We start from the raw sequence: 17,099 nt of genomic DNA, 5'->3' as shown, positions 1-17,099 counted from the left end.
CAAATTACTTCATAAACTCACCACTTAATTAGCTATACATAATCAATTCATTAAATCATGACAAAAAATTGCACTAGACAATTTTCCTTAAGATGACATTGGTATGATGATTGGTAGTGGCTAAGACTACTGTGGCTTAATAATATTCTTCGTGTGTCTTAATGGTATTCTTCTTTCGCTTTATAATGCTTCTGCATGCTTTGGGATATTTGTTGGCCCAAGGGGGAAAAAAAACCCAAAAATATAACTGTTTTCACAAATATACAAAGAGTTTGAAGGACAGTAAGTTTTTACTTTCTCTCACATCTCAAAACAAGTTATTGTGTATTTTTCTAGGGATCAGAGGTAAAGCCTGACCTTTTTACTTTTTTTATCTCCACCAAAAGCAACAAACACTAAGACCAAACAGGTATTAAAACATAATTAGCAACAACTGAGGATATGCTGAATGCTAAAACTCTTTTTGATATATCCAATAAATTTTGCATTTCACTGATTAAAATTTTCAAGGTTATTCTTCATTACATATTTGAATTGTGAGAGACTGAAATGTTATGGTTAATGGCTCTTAACAGGAATAAATGCCCAAATATTTCTGATTGGAGGTGAATAATGCATTTTAAGTTTTGAAAAATGGAGTTGTTTGAAAGAGTAATATAGTTTATGTTTGACTATGATAAACAGATTCATAAAAGTAACTGATAGAGCTGTTAAAACTTGCCATGCCAAGGCTAATATAGATAGATGTGTCTCTTTGAGGGAAAATAATCAGTTAAGTTAGCAAAACCATGCATAAAAGCTAAAAAATACTTTTCCACTCTTTTTCTATTTTCCAGTCACTAGACTGCTAGAGAATAAAGCCTAAGATAATAGCTCACAAATTTGAAAAAAAATTCCATGCTGACTCCAGTTTGTATCTATGACTAGGCACTAACGCACAGAGTTCTTAAAATTCCCTTAAGAACCTAAGTTCTTAGGGAACTTAACTGCATAATATCCTGAATCTCTATCAGGTGGTTGTAGATATTTGTGCTAAGCCCTTAGTTAAGGGCTTCTATCCTTTTTCCCCAAATATTCCTGTCAGAAACCCTAAAAAATAATAATGAATGTTGCAATTATAGGAAAAAGCTGCACAGCCAGCTATTTAAAAAAAATATCATTATTGTAAATGCCATGGAATCCCATAAGAAATTCTCTGATGTCTTTTAAAAAATAGAATGTGATAGCAGTACTGACAAATATAGACAATCCATGACCTGTCTACTAACCCAAATAAAACTTTATCTAGCAGGTAAAAATAAAATTCAGATTTTTTTAATAGAAAATTATGGAAGTTAATGAAGTCTACCCAAAAAAGTCTCTATGCTCAATTCCTGTTCAAAGATGTGAACTTCCCACTAGGAAGTCTGCTGAAAACTTACAGATAAATAAACAGATATAGGAAATAAAAACTTTTGATAAAGGACATGCTTTTGCTTAAAATAAATTAAATGCTGTAAATTAGAATGTTTCATGAAACTTTTCTAATACTTTGACTCAGATCTGAAGATAAAAAACCCATGAATTCTAGCTAACATATTCACAGATAACTATATAGAAAAGTAGAGGAAGGGACTCCTTGAGGAACATTAAGGCAGTTCTTTCCAGTGATATTTTAATTAGGGCTACTTAACCTTGAAAAAATAAGGCAATTTAAGAAGTAGGAAAGAATAAGGTATTCACTGAATTTTCAAAGTATAGATCTGATAACACAGAAATCTTTACTAGATATGAATAGTACTGCTATAGTTGCTGAATCACTTATTTAAAACACACTGAAATATGCCTTACACAATTTAAGTCTAGCAAGTTTTATACAAGGGAAGAAATATGCAATAAAGTTAATTCAAAACTACTTACCAATGACCTTTAAAATAAGTGGTAGCAAATGTCACTGTCTAGCAGCAGAAAATATAGATTTAAATGGGTTAAACACCTATTCCTAAAATCTATTCCTTATTCAGCATAAAAATGCAAGATCCTGAGATTTAAGTACATGTCCAGTAGAGGAATAACATTCCTCTCCATTTATGAAAAGGCCCTAAAATATTCAAACAAGAAAGTACACAGTATTGATATACAAATTACTAACCTTGTTCGTCCTCACAATATTCAAGTTTCCAATAATCAAAAATATATAAAGTACGAGCTCGTAAAACTTTAGCAAATTCTATGCCATTACCAACACTATGAAGATATGATGATCACATGGACTCTTAGACAGCTAAAAAATTATGCACAGTTAAGTTTTTACCAAGATACTGGTCAGGTTGGTATCAATTGAAGGTGATGTTGATAAAATAAGACATTTACACTAAAAGCTATATGAACATTTTACTTCAAAAAGCAACAAAAATTGTATTCACTATCTCAAAAAAAGATCTATTTGTGTATATGTCTGTCTTAAACATAAAGATTTCATTTTTAGAGTGTGCAGGAAGGTCACAAGGAAGGCTAGGGTCTATTTGGAATTAAATCTGGAAAGGGATTTCAAGGACATTGGTAGTAAAAGGAAGATTAGGGGAAAAGTGGATCTGATGCAGAATGTTGTACGTGTCCTACAGAGGACACAGAGAAGGAGGGGATACTGAATGGCTTTTTTGAGTTTAGTCTTTACTGCTAAAGGTAGGCCTCAGGGAACCCAGACCTCTGTAAGCAAGAGCACTAAAATAGGTTGCCCAGAGAGGCTGTGGAGGCTCCTTCTCTGGAGACACCCAAAATCCACCTAGATGTGATTCTGTGCAACCTGTTCTAGCTGATTCTGCTTTAGCAGTGATGTTGGACTAGATGATCTCCAGAGGTCCTGTCTAACCCAAACTACTCTGTGATTCACCCTATATTTAAAACTGTATTTGCCCATTAGGAAAAATACTTCGAAAATAGATTTCAATTTTTTTTCCCCAAAAATCTCTGCATTCTAAAAGTGTTCAGAAGAAAATTCTTACCCATTATTTACAACCTTTACTACATAAACAAATTGTGAGGCAGAGGTTATCTAGGTTTCCAGTGAATGCTAAGGCATGAGTTTATGAAACAGAACAGGTACAAAAGAATAAAGGCAGATCTTAGTTCCTCAGTAGCCTGAAAACTGTCATTCAGTCATGTAAGAGAAGAAGATTACTAGCCATGGCATGTGTTTTACAGAAATGCAGATACAAAGAAAGAGCAGTAACAGATGAAAATTGATGAAACAATTGCAGATGAAAACAGATTGAAAACACTGAAATGTTATTGACAAAAATCAGATTCCTGAAAGTTAAAATAGGAAATTGGGCATCTAAGCGTATGTTGGAGCTGCCAAGTTCAAGAAACACTTAGATCTCCAAATTCCTTTTTCTACTTTTAGGACTTTAGTTTCAATGCATAAAAAGTTTTGTAAAGGAAATTTAAGTGTCTAAAATGGAAATGTGAAAATTATTTAAATATTACTATGTTGTAGACATGATATGTTATTAAAATAACTCATAAACTATTAAAATGGCATGACCATCCCAGTACCAGGGTAAAAATATTATAAACTCAAAATAATTTGAGGTTTTCTCTGAAGTTCAATGACCAAAATTTTAATAAAAAATCAGTTATTTCACCTTGTTAATTTCAATCATACTAGGCATAAAACAAATCCATGTATGACAGAGACATTCTTCAAATTAAGTCTGAAGTCCATTTCTGAAAGTATTTTTGCTCTATTTAAGGAGAGTGGCTGGAATAAACAAGAGAGAAGCTGAATATGTGCTACTACTTTGCTCAATAAGCCTTGAGCAAACTGAACACACTCTGTTCTGATTATAAAGATGAAATGCTTTCTTCAAAGGCAGCTTGATTTTTTCAAGCACACAATCTGTCTGTTGCAGAAAATAGGGACAATATTTTCCCAGCCATAGCACAATTTTCTTCATCCATCATAAGTCATTTTCAGGCAGGCATATGTGTTCAAGCACAAGATTCTCATATTAGAATGAAAATGACAGGGATCAGTGCAGTAACACTCTAGAGCAGCCAACACCTGAGAGGAGAGACAAAGAACTAATTTTTTTTTTTTGTAGTTCTAATGCTTGCTATGGCATTTTCCACACACGTATGAATATTACAATGTTGTTAAGATAATCAATAGGTAAAGGCAATACAAAATAATTCATGATATATCAGTGAATTATTTTAATAGAAAAATAATGTACAAGCATCAATATATTTAGAGATAATATGTTTAGAGTACAGATAATCAGAGATCTAAAGAAAATAATTACATTAATGAAAAAGTATTATTTTTAACTTACAAAAAAGACTCAAGATAATAGTACCATCATTTACAGGATTTCTGCATCTTAGAAGTGCAAAGTCATTTATAGGGCAAACTCACTAAACATGCAGAAAAGGCAGAAGCAAAGAACCCAATGGTTGTTGTTTCTCTTGTAGTACCCAAATATAGAAAGTTGTAGCTGCTTTGCTATTGCTTATGATGCAGCTGGAAACTATCTGGAAAAAAGTCCTGATCAAGATCTGTCCCAGAAACCAATTTTGGTACACAGTAGTTTGCATAGCGGAAATCTTTAAAATAAAAAAGTATCATCCCAACACATTTACGTTTGTTTCCCAAAGCTGCTGCTAATTTAATGACTGCAACATTAACACACATATTTAAAATAACCTGCGAATGTCTGAATCTAGAGTATTTACTTCCGCACGCTGCTGGATTTGCATATTTTCAAGGTATCTTGCTGTCCTTGGTTATACACATTTTTTAAATCTCTGTGTGTGTGTAGGTTTTTTTTCCACAATATGGTCTGCCATATTATACATAGTGTCAATATATCCTTTACCAGTTTTGGCATTAACAATTCCTTTAATAATTACCCACAAAAATTATATAGGTTTTATTTAAGGCACTACATTTTTTGCTGATGTTTCTCTTTTTTTCCTTCCTTTTAACTTATCTTAAATATTCGGGGTCAGGTTAACCTTGATACATGCATTCATCTTTTCACCTAATATAAGATATTTTATACAGTACATTAATCATTGTGACTGCAAAATTAGCCTTATTAGATTGCCATTTAAGTGTCTAAAAATAGCACTGCGGTCAGAATGCTTTTGAAATAGACATAGAAATGCAAAAGCTCATAAGGAAAGTTCAGAAATTTTATGTTTTAAATGTCCTAAATAAATATTAAAATGTCCTCATAAGTGGAAGTTTATGCATGCAAACAATTTCACAAAGGCATTTGCACAGTAGTCGCCTGCCTGTATTATTCCACCCAAGATTTTTTGTATTTCTTTCTTCATACTTAATTTTTCATATTTCCCTTGAAGCTCCTTTTATACCTCGAGTTAAGACTATTCTCCTCCTTTGTTTTTTCCCTGCCTCTTCCTGCATTCCCCTACATCTTTCCCCAGTCAAAACAAAAACCATCAAATGCCCCCTCAATCAGTTCACAGACAGCACCAAGCTGGGCAGATGTGTTGATATGCTGGAGGGTAGAAAACTCTACAGAGGGATCCAGACAGGCTGGACTGATGGACTGGGGCCAGTTGTATTAAGAGATCGTAAAGATCTCCTAGTCCAAACACCCCTGCCATGGGCAGGGATACCTTCCATGAGAAGTGGTTTTTGTCATATATTTCCTCTTTAAGGGGGTGACTCCTCACACTCTTCTGTACTTTAGCATGTGTCCTCTCCACAGACTGCAGTCCTTCAGCTACTCTAGGGTCCAGTGTGGGTCCCCATGGGGGTCATTACTATATGCTCCATTTTAATTCATAGATAAAGAGGTTTCTCTCTTTCCTGTGACTAAAAAAAGAAGTGTCAGGCAGTCTGAAGTCACAATACTCCAAAACTGTACCTATGGAAAATGTAGTGATGGAGTACCAATTGAAATTATCTATGACTTGGCTTGCAGAAGGAAACAACAGAAAAACCTTCTGGGTTCAAAAAGTAATTAGCAGAAGTCCAAAAAAGTAGCATATATAAAAGTAGCAGTCTTTTGCTACTAAAGTGAAGCAAATTATGACCAAGAATGATGACTCTGCTCTCTAAGGGGGAGGATCATAGCAAATATGAATCACTGAGTCTAAGATAGAGTCACCAGCTTTACCAAAACTCACAATGTGAATATCACAGAATACCTGTGATTCAGTATTTCTTAACCTTCAACTTTGCATAATTGTGAGTTGTTTTACACCATGAGAAATCTCCAATAAAATAAAAAGCCCCTACTCCTTTAAAAAGGAAGTTGTGAATATGTGTAGCAATGCATAAGCAATTAATTCTTCACCATCCATAAAATTATGCTCCATACCATTAGAATAGTAACTGTTACATTGAAAATACTTCTGTGCAAATTCACAGGGTTGCATATATTACGATAAAACAAACTTACAGTTTTAACTTCGGCTAAGTTTAATTAAACAACCAGCAGACCTCAGAACCTAAATGTATGTACAAAAATAAACAGATATAAACAAATTTGTCTTCTAAAAGAGAATTTACTAAAATAGTCATAATTTTCCCACATTTTAGCTATTTTTGTCTATTAGTTTTAATTTCTCTCTTTGGAAATAATTTTTAAAGGGAAGATTCAAAACAAATAAAAATGAAAACTCAATTCCAGCTGTGGAATGGATAAATCACTATTCTTACAGGAAAAAAAAATAAAATTCACAAAACTGAAGGCTGCATAAATATGTATTTCCAAAGGTGTGTCAGAGAAGAAATAGTCAACATTAAATCAAAGAGGAATTGCACTTATTTTGTTCCTCAAAACTCCTGCTAATTAATAACATTGAGATGCTTTTCTCCATGAGTTAGATGACTCATGTTTTCACTGAAATTGTCAGCCATGGAAAACTTGTTATTCAAACTGTGAATTGCTATACTTCTTCCCCCTCTTAACTCCTCTCTTTTAATCTCTTTATCTTATTACTCTCCTTTTAAAAGATGAGCCATTAGTAATGTCAAAGAGAGAGTACAGCACAAAAACTCTTGTGATAAAAAACTATGAATTTAGGTAAACCCAGAAATTATACTAGTTGAAAGGATCAGTATACACAGCCCCAAACAGATAAATATAATTACAATAGGAGATTCTTCACAACCAAAATACAAGTGATGATACCTAGAATTAAGAGGAAGAATACAAATACAAATCAAGAGGACAAATGAATAGCAATACCTCTAATAAAGGTAGTATTTACAGACATAAGATCTCCTAGAACTTCTTGATCAAAACAACATATATTTTTATGATGTTTTACTGTATACCACCTGATGTCTGACAGAAGAAAAGCGAAAAGAATAATCATATCTGGAGGAAAAAATCTGAAAATACACAAAGAGATTTGAGGCCTGTTCATTTTAAAGGTTAAAAAAAGAACAGGGCAAAAGATTGGGCTTGGGAGTTTGAACTCTACTGCATCTGAAACTACATCCTAATTAATAGGAACACAATAAAAAGATTGAATATAAAAAGGCACGGCATGTGTTGTTCTAACACTTCCATATTTATGGTAAAATTAAAGAAAATATAATATTGAGTTGAATTAATTTCTTTCCAAAATTCAATTAATCATTATCAAAGGGAATTATTTCTGTGAAAAAACGTGTTTTACCACTAATAACAACTATTTCACTTGAGAATTATATCTTGACTGGAACTGTATCAATTACTAAAAGAGATAAAAATATTGATTCTACTAAGGTCTGACTGAAGGAATCTTACCATAAATACCAAGAAGAGGGCAGAAAATACTTACAGTTAACTTTAAAAAGACAGTGACAGTAATATCACTGAGAGCAGAAATCAAATTGTATGGCTGAAGTAAGAAAAACTCTATTGTAGAACAAATAGCTAAAAATACTTAACAATATTTTATCTATAGTGACAGGAGTCCTAGGAATTAAAAATAATGGAGTTAGTCCTTCAAAAACTCCTCTAGTAACTAAATTACTTTAAGCAATAAATAAAATCCACATAAAATACAGACTTCCTCCAGTTATGAGACAGCAAGTAAGGCATACTTTTAGGACATCGGTACAACAGAAAAACGAGAACACTGAGAGCAAAATATATTGCCGGAATAAACACTAGTCACCATGACGCCTTCTAAACCAATTCCCAATATATAGAAAAGTGAAAACAAATATTTAATAATTAGCAGCAGGGAAGGGACAGAGGATAATCTCACCTAACATCAGAATTTTTACAGCCAAATTCATCACTAACACACAATGAAGTTTTATAGACAAAGGAAGGTGAAACATGGTTCATTTCAACCTAAGCAAGACACCTATGGTCAGAGAAGCTGGCCTTGGAAAAAACTACCCACTTCACTGACTATTGAGAGAGTTTTGATAACTAGATAATTTGCAGATACATAGACAATATTCTTTGACCTCAGCTGTTCTAAAATTTTTACAGAGGATGAAAAAGCTGTTATAGCTGCACAGTGACAGGAGCTTCAGAACCTTAAGATAAGCCATAAGGAAATAAAGACAATTCAAAACTATCTTCTGAAAAGATATATAGAAATTAGGAAGCAGTGAACTTGCAGACAAGAGATTATCTCTATTTAAGTCTACAAAAAGTGATTATGAAGTAAAAATTCTTTTGTCTAGTGAAGATTTCAACACAGGGCCCTCAGAATTGGACAACTTCCATCATTCTAATGCAAAGTAGTATTAGGAAAACCCTAAATGTTATCTCTGGTCAGTAGCCTTGTAACAGGCCAATGACTCAGTTAAACATAGGATAGAAATGACACAGTAACACAGTAGATTTTATAAAATGTTGGAGGTTCTTGTCTTAATGAACTTGAGCATGTCATTTAAGAAGTCAGCATAAAGAGATAACAGTCAGAGAAAATCTATAAAATAAATAGGGATTTAAGAGTTTCACTTCGAGACTACATCTGTGTATTAGTTTAGAAAAGAAAAAATATATTCCCCTAGAAGCAGAACTCCTAAATAAAGATGCATAAAAAAGATCAATAGACTGCCCTGAATCTGATGGTTTGCATTCTTGAATTATTCATTACTGCCTGCAAGCCATACCTTCAATCTGCATTGCAATCATTAAAATAATCATTTTTTATTCAGTTTGAGATGATGGAATTGAAGCTTCACTTTTTCACTCCTATAGATCTAACAACCCCCTTTATCCAATGTCTGCATCAGCATTTAGCTATTTTCCTTAACTTTCATTTGATATTTAACTGGTGGCAGTATTCAAGAAATAACAATCTGCATCACTGTTTGCAATACCAATATCAGATTTCAAAAGAGCAGTCATGTTAGAGACCAAGCTGCCCTACCTCTCAGATAGGTTTTGTCAGTCTGTCTTAAGATGAGCAAAGACAATATCGTAGCAGCTTATGCTCATTTAACATTTGGAAAATTGATTGATTTTCTCACTCCCCACAGCCATATGGATTAGAAACTCATTTATTTCGCTTTGTTATGAAAACACAATCTGAAGCGAAAGTATGTAGCAAATTTAAAAAGCAGGATAATTATGCAACAAGTAAAACACTGCATAATCTCATTATACCATAGACGGGTTTTGACAGTAAGAATGACAAGAACATTTTGAATTAAAAGTCAACAAAATCAAAACGCATAAAATGAAATACATTTTAACATAGTGTTTAACTGCAGCAAGAAATAAGTGAACTCTAAGGCTTAGAAAAATTTAGAAATTAATCAGCTCTATGCACAGAGAACAGAATTCACTTGACAGGCTACAATAACATAACACAAGTTCCAATATTCTCCCTCTAATCCAAGCTGCCAATTATTGGAGATCAAGGAAAGATGCAACCCTTTTCTAAAACTATATAGTCCACTTTTTCATACTCTTTTGGACATCATCTCTCAGGTGTTGTACCCTTTGCTCTCATTTGTATTTATGCAAAAAAGAAAATTATGATCTTATTAATGGCTTATTAATTATCATCAATATTTACAAAGTGAGTCAGAGATAAGCATCAGGTTACAGCATCAGAAACTAGACTCTGAATTCGATGACCAAAATTAAATACAGCTTAATTTATTTATTTTTTGTAAATGGACTGGGATTTGCTTGTTAAGATTTTAATTTCTTTGTTTGTTTCATTTTATTCTTACAATAAGTTTAAATGTTTTTATGCACAAAAAATGCACAAAAAATAAAGGAATGTTTTGTTTTGTTTTATTTTTTTAACTGTAACTAAAAGCCAAGTTTCCTGCAATGGGATCAATACTTTTGGGAAAAGAAGTTTGCCATACATAGTAAGACAAAAGAAATTTTGTAGTACATTTTTAATCCTCAGAATAATTCCTTGTGTCTTAATGGAGTACTTCTATGGCTAGGTTTTTGATGTTTGTTTGCTTTTTACTGTCTTTCATCTTTTCAAGAGCTAAATTGCTTTGTATAGTTAATTATCTAAACATTTTTAGTGTAGTTCTTTATATTCTACAGCTTTGCTTAGATTTGCAACAATGCGCAGTTCAGTTGCCTTTAAGTCTTTTGCAGAAACATAATTTTCATTATTGAAAGAACATACCCAAATGCTTTCTTCTTGACGATATTGCTTCCAATTCTGTCCACTGTCACTGAACATCAGAAGGTAGCTTGTTACCCAGTCTGAGCTCCCATAACCACCTTGAGTAGCAACAGCAGTAATCTCAGTTCTTTCTCCAAGATCAATCTGAAGCCATTGATATTTATTGGACACAAGTGGAGACCAGCCACCAGCACCTTAAAAAGGAAAAAGAGTGAAAAGTATTTCCAAAAATAAGCAAGTCAACACAAAACTTGTATATACAAAAATAATTTCGTACATTTGAGCAACATTATCTAATGAAAAATGTCCAACATTTTTCATCTAGTTTTCAAACTAGATGATAGGAGTCCTTTCCAGCTCAAATGATTTGATGATTCTCAGATTCTAATTCAAGCTATAGTTGCATCAAAACTATTTGGATATTATTTAGCAAGTATTCTGAAAATATATACTAGATTACTAGATATTGGTAACCAAATATAACTATTCTAAATTATTAGGAAGTGATTCACACACTTTTCTCTGTCTAGAAGTTCTACAATAAATTTTATAGGGTGATTTTTACCAACCAGACTCTACAATAAAAAACATCTCATTTTTTTCTTTTTATTTTATGCATCTCAATTTCATTTTACGTAGGCTAGAAGATCTCCAGAGGTCCCGTCTCAATGATTCTGCATGACTATGTTCTGTGAGGCCTGGATATATAAATTTGCATATGAAACAATAAAGCGCAGTTAGATGGCAAATGTGCACATGCTCCTTAAAATGACCAAAACATTTGTAAGCAAAATGATGAAAGAGTATGAGATATACATGTAGTTTCAAGCACAGGTACACCTGTCTGCAAAGAAAATATTTCGCCCAAAGTGGAGAGTGACCTCTCCAGTATTTTAACCAATCAGAAAGATATTAAAAGGAAGAAATTAAATCAATTCAGTGTTCCTTTGTCTTCCTTTGTTTGCTTTTATTTACTGAGATCATGCTAGTTTTCCTGTAAAGCTGGGTGGAAAAGGTCAAAGGTAGGTATCAAACAATATCATAAGAAAAAACACTGGTTAATGAACTACATTGCAAAATATGCAAGTATTCAGATAGAGCATCTGCTGAGTTTTATCAGAGAATGGTGTGGTAAAAATTAAAAAATACCCATAATTTAAGAACAGATTTAGATCTAACTCTGAAAAACACAATATAAGAGGCACCTTGAAAAGTTTTTGAAGTATGCATATACAGAATCAGAACAGACATATCTAGTTTCCACAACAATCAGTTTTCTGCAATCCAATTTTATGCTTGTATGGGCTTCAAGATGTAGAAAAATTCATAGCTAAATACTACATGTTGCTTAATTCTGCTCAGTCGTAACCCAAGTTCTAAACATTACCTCTTCTAGAAAAGAAAAAGAAAAAAGAATTTTTACTTAAATATAAAAATTAAAAAAAAATGGTGGGAAATTATATAGGTATTCATAAATTGCAAAAAAGTGAGGTTTGTTGTACAAAAAGAACTGAGGGAAAAACATAAAGTCCCATATATGTAACAAAATTCCTTTGTCCACACATTTAAGAGCTAATTAAAATGCAACAGAATTAAAACTATGGAGTTAAATACTGTGTATATTTTTTTCTCTCTTTATCTAAATCAGTATTTTGAATTTTATGTAAATATGTGATTTCAGTGCCTGCATCTCAATTACTCTCAAGCAGATTCCAAAGCTTTTCCTTATGACCCCATAAATTCATCCTTTAGTAGCTGTGCAGAACAGTGTGGTGGCATCAAACAAGCAGACTTTGTGAACAGTCAGCATTGGAGGTTAAACAAGGGTCCTTGCACCCACAGGCAGAGTGGTCCACATTCACATCGTATACTGTATCTGTGACATGGCCACATAAGACTTAACTGCCACCTTAACTTACAAAAGCTCAGTTCATGCATGAACACTTACAGACACAACAACATTCTGCCATGCTGTGTTATCCAAAGCCTTCCTAGAATTAGGTGTCACCATGCTAAGTATGGTGACATTTTTGAACTTTCCACTTGAAAGGCAGGGTTGAATTGTAGTCAACAGGAGTAGTCTGGCAGACTGTGCTGAGTACATAATTTGTAAATTCCTTTAGACAAAACACCTTCACTCGGTGACTGCAGAAAACTATTCAGAATAATGGAAGTAATGGAAGTTAGAAGAATGTAAAAAAAATTGCCTGAAAAGCAATGTGTTATGGCAGTTCTGCTTGGTTCTAGCCTGAGCTAATCATTCCTGTCTTTAGTACTGTGTTTTCCAGAAGTTTGTGCAAGGCATGCCACCATGTAGTCTATACCCCCTCACCATGCTGCACTACATCCAGGAAAGAAAGAAGAGATAGAGACACAGATACACAGTGTTCTGATGTCACAGCTGTTTGATTTGAGGCACTACAGTAAAGATGCAGTCCCAAAAGTCATCTATTAGCCCTGTACTGACCAATACAACAGAAGTCCCATAAAGAATAACCACTGAGCAGAAGCAGCATGGTATCTCCAACAGCCTGTATTAATCCACAGTCTGGACCACCAGGCAGAAGCTGCAGCACGTTTCCTGAAAAACCACTGGTTCACATGATGCTTTCATCTGTCAAAGGCTCTTCGTGAGCTCTTTTGTCTGACTGTCCAGCAGCCAAATGTTCCCCAGCATCTGACTGCCACCTGAAACATCACAAATATGAAATGTTTGCCCGATCCTGCAGGAAACACAGGAAGAGCATGTTAGCTTCTGACCCAGCATTCTTTACAGTGTGTCCTGTCCTTGCAGCAAGATTAATGTGTGTACCAAACCGTAGTCGCTTTGGGCTGTAGAATATATTTGGGCATGGTGATGCACAGAAGTCAGCTGCATAACAGATGTCAAAAGGATCTTGTTTGTCAGATTTCATTCTGTATGGTGTGGGTGTTTCTGGGAAGATCTGGAGAGGTCTTAAACAGCTTCTCACAGCGATGCAGGGATGCAGATGCCACCTATATTAAACAAGGCTATGCCAAAATGTATGAACACTCAAGGATGGACTAAGATTTATAGAAACAAAATTTTGTCATCTCTAAAATTTTTGAATTATTGACTTTGAAGTTTTCACCTTATTTCTCTTCTCTCTTCTATTTGTCAGTGTCTTTTATTTAAAGCACGTATTTTCTTCAATTAGATCTGAACCTATGTTCTACAGTAACTGATGAAACATCTTTTGTTGCAAACAAACAGCAAATCAGAAAAATAATTTTCAAAGGAGAGAAAATCTGTATGTAGAGTTCCTTTATTTGAACTGTATCTCAGGGGGCTTTTAACCTTTTTTTATTTTCCACTTTTTTATGCCAATATTGAGATTTGTATGCAACATGCCAAAAATCTACATTCAAGCTGCCCAAGCATTCAGGATTCATCCTTTATTTCTGTTAAAAACCCCAAGCATTACACACTTTCTTTTTATGAAGAACATGCTGACTTCAAGTTGAACACACAGGTAATACAAAAGAATCTTTTCATTTCACTTATAATTCCTATTATATTCTTTTAAATACCAGTGTTTGAAAATGTTTGTACACATGATGTATTTTTTTGAAGTCCTTAGTTTACTGAACACATTTAGCAATATTTTTTTCTGAAGTACTAACTCTTTTTCTTAACTCATGAATCTCTGTCTTTTAGTAAGACAGAGATTCATGATCTGTCTCCAGATCATGAATTCCATTTTAGTAAGAACTTGCCAGCTTTACTTGATGACTCATAAGTAAATGAAGGATCTATGGTTACTGGGAGAATTAAAGCAAAGTTTAGAGTTTCCATCAGTCACTTAAACATACTAATTGATAAACAGCCGCCTTCATTTTATATTATATTAATCAATAAATTGATTATTAAATGATTGAAAAAAATTCTAAGTTTTTGACATTTTTAATGCATTAAAATTGACTAATATGCTAGATTTAAAATCTAAGCAATCATGCATCTTTCATATTTCAAATTTTACCTGTGGAATTCCGTTATTCTTGATTTCTGTTTCTACAATAATACAACACTTATTTTCAAGTCAGTTAAGTGAAATATATTGGAGTTTCCTCACACATTCACTCCAAGCAATGCACAGTGCTCTTCTGTGGGAGTTATACAAGGTGGCACCATTCATCAGTTCAGTCAGCAATTTCTTCATCACTACAACTGTCAAACTATAAACAAGACTGCAGCTTGAAATCTGTCCTGGATTTATGCACTATAATTCTAGCAGAAGACTTACTTTCCTTCAGATACCTCTAGATATTCTATTTCTCGAATTCAATTTTTATGCTCTTCATATGTGGTTTAAATTTTATTATCTACCTTTCTTGCTTTTGGAGGTTAAAAAATCCTCTGCCCCTTTCCATGACCACCAATATAAAAGAATCACAACACTGAATGGGTATTATTTAATTACCCTGCATTCCTGTCTGCTAGAATATGTCTTTAAAGAGCTTTTACTTTCATATTTCCTTAGCTTCACTGGGATGACAATAACATTATCAATAACATTGAAAATAGAAAAAAAACCAAAACTCAGCAAAGTTAGCAAATAGCTACAAGAGAACAAATCTCAAAATGACTGAAGATTTGGTCCAAAATCTCACATCTAGGGCAGAAAACACCTGACTATAGCTACAGTGGACTTGGAGTGCTATATCAGCTTAAAAACTTTTAATCCTGATGGCAAAAAATTTATTAGGTGATGCTTAAGCTTTCCAAACTTGCTCTGTGTAGTTATCAGGATGCCAAGCTACTTTTGGTTCATTTTAAAAACTCCAAACTACATAGCAAAGAAATTGACTTAAAGATTGCCCCTTTGTGTGAACAGCACCCCACTTTTTGCTTACCTGGCTCTATGACAACAATCACCTGTATTGTTATGTAAACCACAAAACAGTCCACACTCATACATGCCTTGACATCTGCTTCTTCACTGGCAGTTCATTAGACCATTTAGCCAGCATCAGCATTTACACCACTCTTAAATTCTGTGATTTTTTTGCATATTTAATTGCAATAATTGCAAGACCTGTATTAGCAAAAGTTAAGGTTTAAAACAAACACATATCAAAAAGGATGCTTTCCTTTGATTAATCAAACTGTGTATTTCCCCATATGGATCATTTAACAGAAGTTGATTTTAATTTTAAGTCAATAAAGTTGCAGCAGGGATGAATTTGCCTGCACTTATTACAAAGCAGATTTTCTGCATGCAAGCAATTGACAACTGAGTCTTCTAAGGTTTTAGTTAAATGAAAAATGAACTGGTTTACAGCATTCAAAACCTCTAAAATACAAAAATATGACACTATTTAATTTCTTAAGCTGAATGGTATCCTCTTTCACAAACTGAGAATTAAAAATCTAGGTGTATACCTATATAAACAGTCCAAGGGATTTGTTCTTTAAGTTTATAGACAGATAATGGAGGTGGGGAGTGGGGTGCAATATCTGATAAGTTATGTTGATGCATTGCTAGCAGGTGATAATCCTCTTGGCCCCTTAAAAAGGTGTGTAGAGTAACAGTAATGCTGTGATAAACCCCTAGTCTTTTTCATTTTAGTTCTCCTATGTTTGGATGAGGCAATTCAAGACACATAGCTCATACAATTAGAAATTCCCATTTATACCCTAGCAAAATGCAAGAAAAGTAATTACCAAGAAGAATCTAAATAGCCAAAGATGCTAAAGAGCATAAATCACAACTTGGCATATTTTTCAGAAAGACTGTGGGAAAGTTACCACAGCAATGCTGTTCTGAGCCATATTTCAGTGATAAAAGACAAAGACAAAAGCCTCAAAATTTGAAACCAGGGATAAACTATGTCAAGTAAACCTGAGAAGAAATGAGGGACCTTGAGCTATGAATAAGAAATATAGGACATAGAATTTATTTTTTTTTCCACAGAGATTGAAGAAGACTGAGAAGGACAGCTAGATCAGAACCCAGTTCTGCAGTCACAGCATCACATATAAAATTTCTGCATAGTAATTTTCAACCACATTTTTGACAGTTGTTCATCTTTTGCCTTTGATATGTAGCGTGATGCTCTGCCTAAGTGGAGATAAAACAGTCTGAACTTTACCACATTTGCCAAACTTATTGTTTATATATGGAAAGGAGCTTTTTTATTGTTAAAGAACACTGAGGCCAGCCTAACACATCAATCCCAAAGCTAAACATTCTGAGGATCTGAAGAACAACATTTTCCTACAGAAACTCATACCAGTGAGGATGCAGCATATAGACATCCTTATAAAGGAACCAGTAAGTGGTAATAGTCATAATTTATCTAAAGGCTGCTGAGCTGACACAGCAGGCTTCAAACATATGAACAACAGCCAACCACTTTATACTATAAAAGCTCACAGTATAAGTCCCTCTTGTTACAGCAGGGACTTGCAACACACTCCTTCTAGGAGTGCATGTGGAGATTCCTCCCTTGAGTGGGGACATCACCTCAAGGCTACTCCTTGAGACCGAATGAAAGAGTTG

The 17,099-nt window shown here is 33.8% G+C and overlaps 1 protein-coding gene across 1 annotated transcript in view; it reads right to left on the bottom strand.

The window, feature by feature from the left end:
- CNTNAP4 (contactin associated protein family member 4) overlaps nucleotides 1–17,099 on the bottom strand; it is a 203,749-nt gene that overhangs the window by 115,926 nt on the left and 70,724 nt on the right. The window contains exon 3 of the mRNA XM_066568726.1: nucleotides 10,576–10,769. Within this exon, the coding sequence (XP_066424823.1) occupies nucleotides 10,576–10,769 (194 nt within the window). The remainder of the gene's footprint in view (nucleotides 1–10,575; nucleotides 10,770–17,099) is intronic.

The sequence above is a fragment of the Molothrus aeneus genome, chromosome Z (genome assembly GCF_037042795.1).
Source record: "Molothrus aeneus isolate 106 chromosome Z, BPBGC_Maene_1.0, whole genome shotgun sequence".
Lineage (NCBI taxonomy): Eukaryota > Metazoa > Chordata > Aves > Passeriformes > Icteridae > Molothrus > Molothrus aeneus.
The sequence above is the reverse complement of the archived record's forward strand: the minus strand, read 5'-3'. Positions and strand labels throughout refer to the sequence as shown.